The following is a 14,827-nucleotide window of genomic DNA, read 5'->3' as shown; positions in this document are numbered from 1 at the left end:
TCACAAATTTTAGCAACCTTTTTTTATCAACTTGCAATTTTTTTGAAAATTTTCTTAATTTTTTTTGTGATTTTTTAGGTTTCTCTAGCCTCAAGGGCCGCGGAACTTCCTCTATGGTTTGACAATATGTTACTGCATAATTTATAGATGTAATGGAAAATTTTTCAAGATTTTAATATCACAAAATTAAGCAATTTTTAAAAAATAGTTGCAAATTTTCCGGCAACAGCGGCCCTGGGACCTCCTCCAAGATTTTATAAAAAGCTGCTGCATAGTTTCTATTGTTAATGTGATTGCGATCAACACTTTTTATGACTCCAGTTTTAGTAAAAGTTGGATAAAATTTAAACTTCTCAAATTTGAAGAAAATTTTTATGTTCCAAGCGTATGGATCTTTATAAGCCAGTGAAACTATTTCAGGCTTGAAACAGGGTTAATTGATAGTCTCTTGAAACAATGAAATGGTTCCTAAGATATTAATGTATTAAATTTTAGCAAGATTTTGTTAAAGTTTGCATTTTTTTCCAATTTTTTTCAATATTTTCTTGTCCTTTTCTGAGTTTAACGAGCATTACTGGCCAACGAAACTTTTCAAGTCTCGGAGATGGGTTACTTGACAGAACTTTCGGGAGAAAAAATGGTTTTGACTTTTTTATTGCGAAGTTCAATTTTTTTTTAATTTTGCCTTTTTCAATTTTTTTCTATATGATTTTTTATATAGAAAAAATTGTCGTTTGAGAGCAATTCGCCGGTCGTTTGAGAGCAATTCGCTCGACCTTAGTCGGTTATGTATAACATAAAAATTAACAACTTACGGCTGTCCTCAATCTGAGCGTCCAAAATTACGGCCAAATGCAAATCTGAGCATCTGTATTTAACGCCATTTTGGGTTCTGAGCATGAATAATTACCGTGTATCCTCTTAGCTTGTTTAACAACTCACCTGGGTACTGGAACTGTTCCTGCTTTATTTTAACATATGGAATTTAGGTTTTACTTTCCGGGCTTGCCAGAAATTCCAAATATTCTCTAGTTGTTCTCTGTACAGTATATTTAACAGTGGTAACTGATGTGCAACGTGGTTCGGATGTTCAGACATGTGAAATTCTGTAATAATTTATTCTAAGAGATTTTACAGGCTGTAAGTTGAATGAATTAAGTCTTTTTTACAATCTATGAGTACATGATGGTTCAGCGCTGCCATATCTGTATTTACTATGTTCCAGAACTTGCTTACCATGCGGCCAAAGCACGAGATATTATCCATCAGATATGATGCCTTTTGCCCAATTTTTCACCGCTACAATTATCTTCATTCAATTATCTCCAGAAGATACTTACATCAGCCTTAAATAACATTGAATAAATTAATTGGCTTCGGTTCAAATGAAAGAAGTGCATATGGTTTGTAATTGCTCTCAAAGGAAGTTTTGAAGCTATTACTTGGGTGCTGTCGGTCTTTTTAAACATGTTTTCTCTTGAAAAAATTCACCGCTAAGAATCGCAAGTCTTACCCAATACGTACCCCCCCCCCCCTCTCGTTCCACCTATACCCCCAGATTTGACTTCCCGTTCCACTACGACCCTCCACTCACGCCTCTTACAAAGCCCCCCTCTCTCAACCCAGTCACCGCCAACCCACCCACTCCAGTCCCAGCAATGCCCCCTAATCCCTTTATGCGCCACTTTATCTACTCCCTCTCTCTTAACTCTGTCAGAGCCCTAAGCCTAAGCCTCCGTGAGCATATTCTAAAAGCCAGCGCCCCTGCTTAAGGCGGACAATTTGGTCCAACTTAACTAACTAATTGATATCAGAAGGCTACCTCATTGAACGTATCAAAACAACGACTAAAACAACGTCGGATGTGGCGACAAAGCAATAATGTTTGGTCACTCGTCTCACTTAACAGTTTTAGACAGACCTTTTCGGCCGACAAGTTTTGTGTCTTTAATTCCACAATGTCATTTTTATAATAATAATAATAATAATATTGAATTCAACCAAACATGGTTACAACAGCTTGGTAGTCCCCAGATTAGGGGAGAAATCAAGTTTCAATATTTAAAATTTCTCGAAAACTTTCCATCCTGAAGGGTAACTTTGATATTTGAATCTCATCAATGCCTCCCCTTCCAAAACGTTCTTCACTTCTCTTCGAAACTGACATGGATTTTTGTGTGGTGAATAGTTAGCAAAACTGTTAAGTTGAGACAAAGAATTATTGAATCGTGCTACTCTATTAAAGTAATTATCTTCAGAACGTTTCCGAAATGTTTTTCTCGCTTCAATAAAAAACTTTTCACTTGATCTGGTCTTTGGACAACCAAAAGTTATTGACCAGTGGTCTGACGCATTCATAGAAGTTAAGCCCACTAAAATCTTGTTAAGCAGAAATAGGTCGTTAAGAACTAGAAAATAACTGACTGGCAATAGGCGATTTCGAATTAGGCTCTCAACGTATTCTTTGTCACCCAGAACTGAACGGCAAGTTATCCATTTTAAACATGATCTCTGCAGTCTTTCCAAGCGTTGAAGATACTGTTGTCCTGGGATCCAGACATTTGACGCATAAAAGACCGCAGAGAATATATATGTTTTCACCACCGTGCATTTGACAGTTTCTTTTGTGGTGCAGGGTATAACTCTTTTTAAATGATTCAGTTTTTGAAAACCTTTCTTTACCGCCATTTCGAGGTGACAATTCCAAGTCATGCTGACCGTAAAAATTAATCCGAGATCTTTAAATTGTTTTTCGTTTTTGATGGCAATTCCTTTTGCAAATAACTCTGTAGACGAATTATATGTATTTTTGTATGAGAACTCGAGAAAGCTGAATTTGTCAAAATTGAAATTTAGTTTGTTCGAACCAGATCATTCGATAGCTCTATTTATATCAAACTGAAGTTCGTCACGTTCTGAAATCTTTCCTTTTATTTTCGTATCATCGGCATAAAGGAATGTTTTATTATTAAGTTGATCAGGTAGGTCATTTATGTACACGGAGAACAAAAACACAGCAAATATTGATCCCTGGGGACCCCCGCTTGAGATTTTTGAGAAAGTCGAGTAACTGTCTGCAATTTTTACTCTCTGCTGTCGATCAATCAGATATGAGGCAAAAAACTTCAAAAACTTCTCATCAAACCCAAAACGAGCGAGCTTTTGAAGCACAATATTCAAAAGCTTTAGCAATATCCAAGTAAACTGTTATAGGGGATGAATTTTCGTCTTAAGTTTGATATAAGTTATCACAATATAGTAACAATTGGGTTACTGTTGAATGTTTTTGCCGAAAACCATGTTCAGCAGTGCAAAGCTTCCTTTCAAATGTTTTCCTAATTTGTTTGTAAACTATTCTTTCAAAAACTATAGAAATTGCACAGATCATTGCGATTGGTCTGTAGTTTTTAATTTCCGTTTTGCTACCATTTTTGTGATGAGGACGCACGTGTATGTTTTCCAGACTTTGGGAAATTGGCAAGCGTTAATAATGCAGCTTAATATATACAAGATACTATTTATAACGTACGGCGCTGAGGCTTTAAGGAGTGATGGTGTTATTTGATCATAAGAGTTGGCACCAGATTTAATTTGTGATATTTCGTCTAGCACATCTTTTGCGTTGAATGTAATATCGTCTAGAAAAATCTCTGGTTGAGTTGTTTCAGGCACAACAGTGTCAGAATTATCTTCGATAAATAATGAAGAAAAATGCTCGTTGAAACTTTCCGCAATTTGCTGAGAACCCGTTATATCTTGGCCTCTATATTTCATTTTCTCGGGGAAAGTTTGTTCTTGGTTTAGTCTTCGCAAAAATTTGTATGCATCGTTGTTTGTTGAAATACAGAAACCTTCGATAAAATTTTGTTTGTCTTTAAGCAAGGATAAATTTAACTCTACCTCTAAATTTCTAATTTTCTCTGATCTTTTGTTTGTTTTCTTAGCGTCTTCAGCTTGTTTTCTATGTGTACACTATGGGAAGACATATAGGATGGTGCGTCAAGCCGGCGTTTTGTTATACGAGGTATTGACTTTTCACAAGCATTGTAGAAACTCTGATAAAAACAATGTAGCAAGTCATGGGGACATCTGTTTGACATAGTGGCGATTTCAAAATGAGAGATGAATAAGGGCCAATCTGCCTTGTTGATGTTGAGTTTTTGGAAGAGAGGCTTTTGTTCCTTTCTTGTGAGTCCGACAGAAATTTCTGCTATGAACAATTTGTGATCTGAAAAGGAATTAGCCTCAACCACTAGATTACATTGCTCCAGATTATTGCGTAAAAAGATGTCGGGACAACAGCTGGAGTTGAGGATTGAGCAAAGGTTCAGAGCATCTACTTCTTTGATAAAAGTTTTTTCATATTCATTACTACTAGAAAGTGTATTCCAGTCAGCATGTGAAAAATTTACATCACCATTCATAATTATCAATTTTTTCTGAGTACTGTAGTCGAAAAGCGACTCCAATTTAAATAATACTATATTTATTGAACTTCGTAAATCTGTATCAGAAACCCGGTATTTGCTGTTTTGTGGAGGGTTATACAAGGTGATGATTATTAATACAATGTCGTTCAGGAAATAATTTTTTCTAATTTGAAAACTCAATTTTCAAACCCACGCAAGTAAACCATTGCTGGACTGTTAGAGGATTTTATTTCCGTGACTTTTTTTAACATCCACGGCTGGTAGTTAGACACCTTGTGCACTATCATCGTCCTCTGTGTGGTTTTACTCTCCAGCTCATTAACACAATTCTCGAACTGCCGTCTGAGTCAAACAAAAGCCTGATAGGGTTCTTACACAAGTCCTGGTTTAGAGTCAAGAATTTTTAGAACGTATTAACTGTCAATTTGTTTGTTGCTTGTCTGGAAAATTGGTTGAATCAATCCTAAATATTTAGTACATAGGGGTGACAAAGGGCCCCAGTGTTTCACTATCTGTGGACCTAAAAAAAATTTTAACTCAATTCGACTTGAAAAGATTTTCCGGCAAAATTATATCAGAATTTATTGTATTTTGTTTGGAGAGAGCTTTAGGTGGCAATTTCAGCTAGAAATTCATTAACTTCCCACTGCCGTTTTCAAACCTACCTACCGTAGTCAACTTTACAAGATCTTAGTACGGTTTTATCTAAGACTTATATGGTGCCGTACTATGGCCTTACCAAGTTTCCAAGACGTTAGCTTGGGATAGCTAAAATTTGTGAGATGATTGTATATATATATATATATATATATATATATATATATATAGCAGTGAAAAATGCATCCACTTTAAATCTTAAATAACTTAGCGTTAAAAACGGTCAATGTGGCAAAGATTTATAGCGTCACCACTGATATCTTACATAACAACTTATTAGTATAGATTTGGCACTTTTCCCCGGTGCTTGTTAAAACTTTGGTCATACATAAAGTGCTTACAAAGATTTCATTTCTCATTTTTTTTTAAAAAAATTTAGAATAGGGACAGCTGTAAAAGCAATTTTAAAACTGTTTCTTTGACAGGAGTTTTTTTGATTGGCCTTTATTTTGTGCAGAGAAACCGAGAACGTTTTTTAATATCATGATAAAAATTGTGAAAGGAGATTTACAGAGTATCTAGTTTTGCTCTTGACAGGATTTCTGATGATAAACATCTTCAGATAACATATTAAGATACTCGTCTTTAGATTCTATACAATGAAAGTCAAAATCATGATTGGAATCATATCCGCCACTACCGTCAATGTAGTTCTTTTTTACAGCCCGCGAAACGAAATACAGAAAGCAATTGGGTCACTTTTCTTCATCATAATTGTTTCCGATTTTGTCTATCTTTCAATGCTAGTTGGGACAGGTAGTTTGTGATTTTGCCATAGGGTAGTGGTTGAGAAGAAAAATTCCGCAACTTTTCCACCCTTCTACCATTTTTCCACCCTTCAACCCTTCGATAAAAAACTAACAAGTCGGTTCTTTTCCCACAAATTTTTGAAAGCTCAATAGTCAATGGAGCAAAGCTTTTCTCAGAGTAAAGATGAGTCTAGAAAATTTTTAATGAGCAAAGCAAGCAGGCAGCAACCGTACTGTAAATTTATTATTTTTGATAATTCATCCCCCGAATATTAGTGAGATCAACTTTTCTAAAAAAAACAAGCTGATTACAGAAGTATTTGTACTACTTTGTGGCCTGGAAATGCATTTCTTTAAATTGAAAAGATTTACTTTTGCACAAACAAGATTCCTGAAACTGAAAAACTTAGTTATGATCCAACCACAGATTAGTGAAATATGAACAAAATGCTGCCAGCAAAATTCTCTCAACTTTTCCTGCTTTCATTCATTTACCTTCATTGTGTTTACAGTTCAGTTTCCTTTAAATATCCCTAAACCAAATGGCGACTGAACAAAAAGTTTATTGTTTGTTTTCAAATAACTTTTCAAAAATACTCTGTTAAGCAAAAAATTGGATCAACGTTTTGGTATAGAAGATATTAAAACATGAAATGTTATCCTGTCAATTGCTATTTTCATATATCATACACAAAACTACTGTTCACGGCTACGGTGCAATTCAATACTGAGAAAATGTTAGGTTTCTACCTTTGCCGTTGCTTCTCAAAATATTTTCCAAAATGAATCTTTCGTAAAGTACAATCGTTTTCTCAGACAATAATTAAAGACACTCAGTTTTCTGATAATGTCTTTTTGTGCGTAGCTACAGGATCTGATATATTAACTGTTCTAAAGTCAGTTGAAAAAATGCGCCGAAGTTAGTTTTTTCTGTTTTTTTTTAATTTTCTCATAAATTCTCAACTTGAATTTTTTTTCTTATCCGGTTCCTATAATCAATGATTCTGAAGTAATTTTTTTGAAAAAAAACTGAAAGAATTCCTTTCGAGCAGTTCCAGTCCCGTCGAATCGAGCATCTGTCTCTCATGCTGGTGCTAATAAATCAATATGTCCAATTGGCTAGTCTGAACAGGAATAACTTATAAACAAGAGTTATAGAAAATAGCTGAATGGTCAATTGTTATTTATAGTCCCTTTTAACTAATGCTTTTAATGGCCTCCAACAAGTCCAATTCATAACACGTGACGTAGTTCTATTACAATGATTACAAAGGTTTGTTTCTGATAATTTTCTCACCAAAAATCTGGCTAAAAGGTTTTCAAAATGTCTCAAGTTTATTTATGGTTCTGTCAAGTTCATGTAAGTTGCCTCTAGAAAACATTTAATCCAATTATGCAAGCTGAACAAATTCTTTCCTGAATAAAATACCTTTCCGACGAATACAAAGTAAGTAGTATCTGACAAAGAATTTTATTTCACATTTTCGATAACCATCGTAAATAAAAACAATGCTATTTGTTTATTTACTCAAAATTGGAGTACTTGATTGATGACATATTGGTCAGAGAAATCTTAATAACTCATTCTCATTGATTATTTGATCAAAATGAAGTCGTGTCATTTTTTGTCCATTTGTTTGTTGGTGTTGTCTTCAGCATGTGACGTTGTCGGAAGAAGTGCAACCAAAAGTGAGAAAGAGGATGATGAGCCAGTGTACCGTCCCCTGGTCCTCATCCATGGAGTGACAGCCAGCTATACCGAGTTTGACACTCTCAAGAAATTTGTCAGAGAAGACTTCCCCTCTATGAAGGTTGGTTTTATATTTAAAATGAACTACCCGGACCGACCATCCAGAGCATTGCAGTACTGAACCATTGTAAATTCAGACTTTATATAGACTTTTTATAATTTACAGATTCTGTTCATGTCACAGTCTACACTGATCAGTGTCTTTTTGAGAGTAAAATTGTACTTCTGATTTTGATCAGCTCATAACTATAATCATACAATTATCAGCCTAATTAGCATTATTGTATAACTCTTGTCAGTCTACAACCATTATGTTTTAAACCTGTTGTAAGCTCCACTAAACTCCATCTCTAATGTCTTTTTGGAGGTAGTATTTTGAGAAGCTCCTGAGACCTATACGTCTCTGGAGTTTCTCAAAATACTACCTCCAAAAAAAAACATGAGAAGGGAGGGGTTGGAGGCATTGGATGTTCATTTTGAGTGGAATTTAATTTGAACTGCGTGTTCAGCCCGATAAGATTCTCTCGTTATGCTATATTGCAGATAGTTAAGCAGCCCAAACTGCGAAGTTCAGACAAGTGAAGCTAAGATTTTTTGGGCTAAATTAGCAAGATAAACGATCTCCATGTTTTAGTTGACACGAGGAGGCACAGGTTGATGTGCATCCAAGGTAGAGATTTTTCCCGAAAAGTTTTGCAAGAAATGCGCTGAAATGTGCTGAATTCTCAGAAGTTTCAGCAAATAAACCTTACATAATAATGTAGTTAAATGCGTCACAACTTTGTGAGAAATGCGTTGAAGTTGCAGCGCATTTCTTACAACGTTTCAAAACATTTCAGATTAATTGTACTGAACTAGTTGTGATGAAATCTCAGCGAATTCGCAATCATTGTAAAAAGTTTTTTTTTCGCTTTTGAAAATGTTTGAAAATGACGTACATCAGCTGGAAGAACGATAAAACTGGCATCTAATTCCCTATAGATTTAAAAGGTGGAAATCATGTATAGAAAGCGTTGTCGACGACGACCGGGATGAACATCTCTGGTAACCATACAAAGAACATATGTGTTATACTCAAATATATTTTTTAATGTTCTTGCAATGATTAGTAAAAATCATATATTTTCTCTTTGTGGTGAATAAAAACCATATCTGATTTTTCTATGGTTTGGAAGATTCATAAATCCTAATTATCTTCTATTTGGTTTAATTTGTGTAGCTAATCTACCAATGGAAAACTAAGTAGCACTTCTAAGAAGCAATTGTCCTCAAGGACCAGAGTAAGCGACGAAAATTGCTGTGTTTTGATACAAAGTGTGAACATTTGTCTTTAAGTTGGCTATGGGGTGATGCCAGTAAACAATTATGTTTTGCATATGCAAAAAAATCAACTGTGAAGACACATTGAGGTGCTTGGGATTGATCTAATGCGGAACAAAGAAATTAACCTAATTTATTATTTCTCCGCGCTTTTCTGAGACAAAAAAAATCTCCGTTTTTCTCAGACCAAAAGATTGACTGAACTGAAAGGCTACATTATAAAAATTATGATTATATTTGTGCATGTTAATTGTCCAAATATGACTACTAAGAAGTGCAAAGTTTCTAAAGTCCAATTTGTTATTTAAGTCCAGAAAGTGTTTTCACAATTTTCATGTTCTTGCTATATTTGTTTTTGATCTTTTAATGTATAAGAACCGCTTATAATGTTTGCTAAGATTCCATAAAACCAATATGGCTTAGTCTGATTGATAAGATTTTTTTATCGTGCAAACCCGCGCGGTATCAGTCCATCAGTCGACTCTGTTTGAAGTCACTGAATACTCTGGCGTTTATCGAGTACCTGATAGCCGTTTGAAGAGTGCAGCAAGAAATCCAAGTGATTTTTACAGAGACACGTTATCTTGCTTAAAACACGTAACTTGCAAGTTTAAAACTGCGCCGAATGTTCTGCGATTATGCATATAGAGACTTCTGACATTTTAACTTTCGGTATTTTTAAGCTTGCACGTGCGTGTTTTGATATATATATATATATATATATATATATATATATATATATATATATATATATATATATATATATATATATGGTATCCATATATATGTATATATGGTATATATATATATATATATATATATATATATATATATATATATCAATTGTCTGCATTTTAGGTGTTCGCCCTGAATGGAAATTTCAACGATTTCCTTAGTGTGGTGTCACTACTAGAACAGGTACCTGTGTTCTCCTCCCTCCTCTACAATATAACTCAACAGTATGGTGACGTCACACTCCTCGGATACTCTCAGGGTGGCGCTCTTGCCAGGGGAGTTGTGCAAATGAGTGACAATGAGAATATTCATACCTTCATATCTTTATCTGCACCAGGTAACAATGGACACTTCGTTTTGTGCTTTAACCTAACAATTTTGGGGTGAATTTTTGGGCTGATTAATTAATTCATTGGACATAATTGCATTGGGGGAAAAACTCAATTGCGCTGTCGAAAGTTTGATAACCAGATGTCGAATAGAGGTGATGTCTTACTGAGAAAGAAAAGTTCAAATGAACATTTAATTTTTCTTGAATTATATTTCATACATCAGTATATATATATATATATATATATATATATACATATATATATATGTATATATATATATATATATATATATATATATATATATATATATATATATATATATATATATATACATATATATATATATATATATATATATATATATATATATATATATATATATACATTGGCAACAGATTAGACAATTGTACGTCAGTAAATAAACATCTCACAAATTCGACCCATTAGTTTTCAAAATCTGTTTGAAAAGGGGGGAAACCTTATCAGTGAATTAGAAAAAAAATTCCATCAACTTTAAGGCCCTTATACACTCCCGGGAAATGAAATCAACAAAAGGAGAATTAATTTTCAGACAAAATCACAACTTCAAAGTTTTCCATCCCATAATCTTTGCAGTTTCTTTTCTTTTATGAAATTGATAAATTGGCATTAAGCGTCTCTTGTTTTTGGACCATTCCTGAGGCTATCGAGATTTCAATTCTCGCCATTATGACGTTGGAATCTCTGCGAGCCTTCTCTTTGTTTCCTAGTGTTCAGATTCATGGTGGTGCAAAATCCTTGAACACCACAACAATATCATTTTCAGCGAATTTCTCACCTAACTGGTACAATTTTTATCTCCAGTTTAGGTCTGAGATGTTTCGCTTTCAGAAATGTTTAAAGTATAGATCAAATAGTTTTGGCGTCAACTTGAAGTCCTTAGTGAGCGCTTTTGATGTGAAGTTCGTAAAGGGCGTGCAACAAAATTGTGGCCATCGGCTAAGTAAGCGATTGAATGAGAGCGGTCTCAATTTTAAAATTGCTTCGGTTTCTGGACACGACGCAAGTGTGCATCCAAGACGTGATTTTCCGGCGGTCAGGAATTTTTGATGCTCCTCTGTGTTCCATGTAAGAATTTTCCCAATTTTTTTCAAAAATAATTATGTGTTGCCCGTACCGAACTGCAATTTTAAATCAGTACTGGATAATTATAAATTCAAGTCTCCAAGGTAATATATTTGGCTCCCTTTCTTGCTTGAAATTTGCTTCTTTCAAGCGTACAATAACGCGCAAAAGATAAGCTTTCAACTGTCATGGTGGTTCAAAAAGGAGAACAAACGTCTACGGAGAGGGAGAGTGTGAGTTCGCTCCCCGTACGGAATTTTGTTTTTATACTTGGCCCAAGTCTGACCATTGTAAAATCAAACTGAACGCAATTCTGACTAGTCGAAAAATTGACATGAATCAGTAATGATGAGGAATTGTATTTATACTGGCCCAGTACTGAAACGCACTTGGAGTTAGGTACGGGTGGTTTGATGATCCAATGTATGCTTTGTTGAGTCAGCTGAAGTTTGATTTCTCAATTGGCCGACTCATTCTCTTTCAAACCTTAGGCTCATTGTTTCCCAGGATGAGGTGTCCTCCGGAAGTAACCTCTAATCAGATCGTGCCGCACGAAAGTATCCTCAGATAAGAACATCCTAGACCAACGTGTCGTCTGATCAGACCGTAGTTCGATCGAAACAGCGTGTGGTGTGCGCTCGGCGTGCGCTTGATGTTGTCTCTGATCAGACCTTGCCAGCGAACGACCTCTGATCAGACTCAATTGCGCTCGAAGTAGTCTTATCAGTGAAATAGTCTGATCACTATGAACGAATCTCTTTAATTGGGGTTAAGCTATTGCTTAACCCCAATCAAATTTTTTGCCATTTTCATTCACTATGATGTCAAAGTACCATGAAAGATATCTGAAAGCCTGCACAGTACAAATCAAGCTCAGCTATATTTCAAATACAATAGGTCAAAAAAGTCAGAGATGTTCAAGTCAAGTCTAGAATGCGGAGACAAACTCAGATGAGTTTTTTTGTGAACTTCGCATATCAGAAATAGATTCGTTATATTTGGACCAGATTGGTTCAATTGGTATACATAAGTATTAATGTCTACAGACTCACGACATTAGAGTATAAAGATATTGCAGTGCGGGCTTTGAAATGCGACGTAAGACGTTTACGCATTTAAAAAAATTATAGCAAGAGTTTTGTCGCATTTTCGAATAGAATGCCTAATAATATGCGTTCTAAAGTTGATTTTCTCAACACTGAAAACCCGACCAAGCCGAGGTATCAACGCTAATAGAAACAAAATAAAATGTAAAATTGGCTTTGAATGCTTTGAAATTATGTTACAATAATGTTGACATCCGTCAAAAAAACATCTGCCTTTGTTATGAATTGCGTTGATTTCTTTTCATATCGTTTAACTTAGCGTTGATCTTTCAAAATTAGCGCTAATTAGCGCTGATATCATCGCTAATTATGCATTTTTCAGCGTTTATCTGACCTAAATATTCTTCTCCTAGCATTGATCTAGCATAACTGAGCATTTTTTAGCGTTGATCTTCCTTTCCTTATTTTCAGCACCTAAGTAAAATTTCCCATTCAACGTAAAATTGAAAAAGAAGACTGCGGTGAATTTTTCCACGCTTGTTACCGTTGATCTATAATATTTTTGCAAGTATGCCTCGATCTGGGTGTTAAATTTTCTCAATTTCAATCAACTTTGAAGCTCAATAAATGCAGAAAAGTACTTTTACTAGTTGTGAGCATTGTTAGCTCTTGGAGAGTATGGAATTCCGGACATGTATCCCCCTCTGGACTTCAAACACCTGAAGCGAGAGGAGGTCTACCACATCTGCTACCGGAATCTAGGCCAGACGGTGTCTGTGTGCAACTACTGGACTGACCCAACAAAGAGGAAGGAGTATCTGGCTAACAACTACTACTTGCCATTCCTCAACAATGAAGTGCCACACGCATCTGCCAAAAGGTATCCTCACAAGTTCTTTTTAGCCTTTTCATTTTTCGTGATCCCAGTTGAAAATCCTTTTTTGTATGATCCCTTCGTGACTAATAACGAAATATACAGATATTATACAACCAAGCATGGTTACTGTTAGAAGGTCGAGAGAGAGAGAGAGAGAGAGAGAACATCCTAATTTAATTTGTGCATAGGATGCGCTAGACATAACTTGATAAAAAGCTAGCTCTACTTGTTCAATGAATAGTTGGCTCGAGAAATGAAGCCTTTAGGAACAAGAAAAAATGAGATGAATGGGTTATAATATATGACCGAGTTCGAGAGCTGTACTTGTCCATTTTAACAGTACACGACAAGCGTCTACCGGTACCAACCACCCAGTAGTCTTGCTAGGTGACCTATGATTCTTAGTACTTGTTATGGGGTCGAAGCACGTGCAACTAACGTTGTTGCACGTGCTTTGACCCCCATAACAAGTACTGAGAATCATATATCACCTAGCAAGACTACTAGATTTAATAGGGAGCAATCCGGGTACCTCACGAAAATGCCAAGTGAGCTGAGGTGATTTCGCTTCCCGCCATCTTTTAGAATTCTCCTTTTCCCACTCGTTAGGGTACGACAATCAGTAATTGATAGGTTTGCAGTCTTTTAATGATAATTTTCATTAATAATGACTAGTCTAACCTTTGTAAGTCAATTAAACCAGAAAATCCGCTAGAAGTAAAAATGCCCTGAGATTGTTCAAGCAGGCTTGTGGAACTGAAACTTTTGTTTACGAAGGAAGGGACAGTTTATATTCACATGTGATAGTCAGGGCGGTTCTCTTTAGATACAAGGATAATTTTGTCAACTTGGAGCAGCTGGTACTGGTTGGTGGTCCGGACGATGGCACCATAATACCCTGGCAATCTGCTCATTACGGTTTCTACGATGAGAACCTCAACATCGTACCCTTCTATGAACAGCCCACTTACCTCAACGACTCATACGGTATGCGAACTATAAACGAGGCTGAGAAACTGGTAATCAAGTTGATTCCAGGTGTCGTTCACGCGCAGTGGATCCTAAACAGAACTGTATATGAAGAAGCTATTAAGCCATACCTGGTTTAGTTAACATTTTTGAGCATTGCTTTTCATATATATATAGATATTATCTCGATGTTTACAGTTAGCCGATTTATATAAGTTTGCTAATTGGTAAATTGATGATAATTGGTGTCGTATAATTCACATTTCAGTTTAATTAAAGAAAAATACAGTCCTTTTTTTCTTGATTGACTATTTCATGAGGTTAAATTAATAAGAGCTTTTGCATGAATATTTCGATGAAAGATTAGATTTGAGGAACGAAAAATTGATTCCATACTACCGTTCGAATTCTATACGCTATTCGGGGATTGATTCTGATATGAGCAACCTTTACACAGTATTTAACCCCGTAATTTGCTCATCAAATGATAAAAATCTCGTTATTTCAATTCTATGTCAGCCGTTATGTCAATTCTACGTTATGTCAAAAAATTTTACACCCCCCCCCCCATTGAGATTTGTACATTGAGATTAAAGAAACCACTGAGGGTGAAACACCAAAGATCAAAAAGCAGCCACAAACTTCATTAAATGAAATAGAACAAAAAGGATCTGCTACCCCAAACATTACAAACCCATTGCTTTTAAAATTATGAAGATCACTGTGACCCCGTTGAGAATTTTTTTAAAAAATGCCCTAATTTAATCAATGCAAATATGCTGATTATAAGATTTATTTGCTCAGACATTAAGAAAAAAACTAAAGTAGTAATAGTTAAGCAGAGCTTGGGGGTGTAAA

At 35.3% G+C, this 14,827-nt stretch overlaps 1 protein-coding gene across 1 annotated transcript; it reads left to right on the top strand.

The window, feature by feature from the left end:
• Window positions 1-7,438: 7,438 nt before the first annotated feature.
• Window positions 7,439-14,257, top strand: LOC142346096 (lysosomal thioesterase PPT2 homolog). The gene is made up of 4 exons (XM_075398603.1): window positions 7,439-7,647; window positions 9,765-9,978; window positions 12,790-13,003; window positions 13,827-14,257. Exons 1-4 carry the CDS (start codon window positions 7,444-7,446, stop codon window positions 14,107-14,109), a joined length of 915 nt encoding a protein of 304 aa, XP_075254718.1. The 5' UTR covers window positions 7,439-7,443; the 3' UTR covers window positions 14,110-14,257.
• Window positions 14,258-14,827: the final 570 nt, after the last annotated feature.

The sequence above is a fragment of the Convolutriloba macropyga genome, chromosome 1, assembly GCF_964194025.1.
Source record: "Convolutriloba macropyga chromosome 1, txConMacr16.3, whole genome shotgun sequence".
NCBI lineage: Eukaryota > Metazoa > Xenacoelomorpha > Acoela > Convolutidae > Convolutriloba > Convolutriloba macropyga.
Note: the sequence above shows the minus strand (reverse complement) of the source record. Positions and strands in the feature narration are given on the sequence as shown.

Bases quoted from the DNA above. Each gene is read 5' to 3' on its own strand.
- LOC142346096 (XM_075398603.1), top strand. From the start codon at position 7,444: ATGAAGTCGTGTCATTTTTTGTCCATTTGTTTGTTGGTGTTGTCTTCA. The intron at 7,648-9,764 runs GTTGGTTTTATA...TCTGCATTTTAG, and splicing joins AAGACTTCCCCTCTATGAAG to GTGTTCGCCCTGAATGGAAA. The intron at 9,979-12,789 runs GTAACAATGGAC...GAGCATTGTTAG, and splicing joins CATATCTTTATCTGCACCAG to CTCTTGGAGAGTATGGAATT.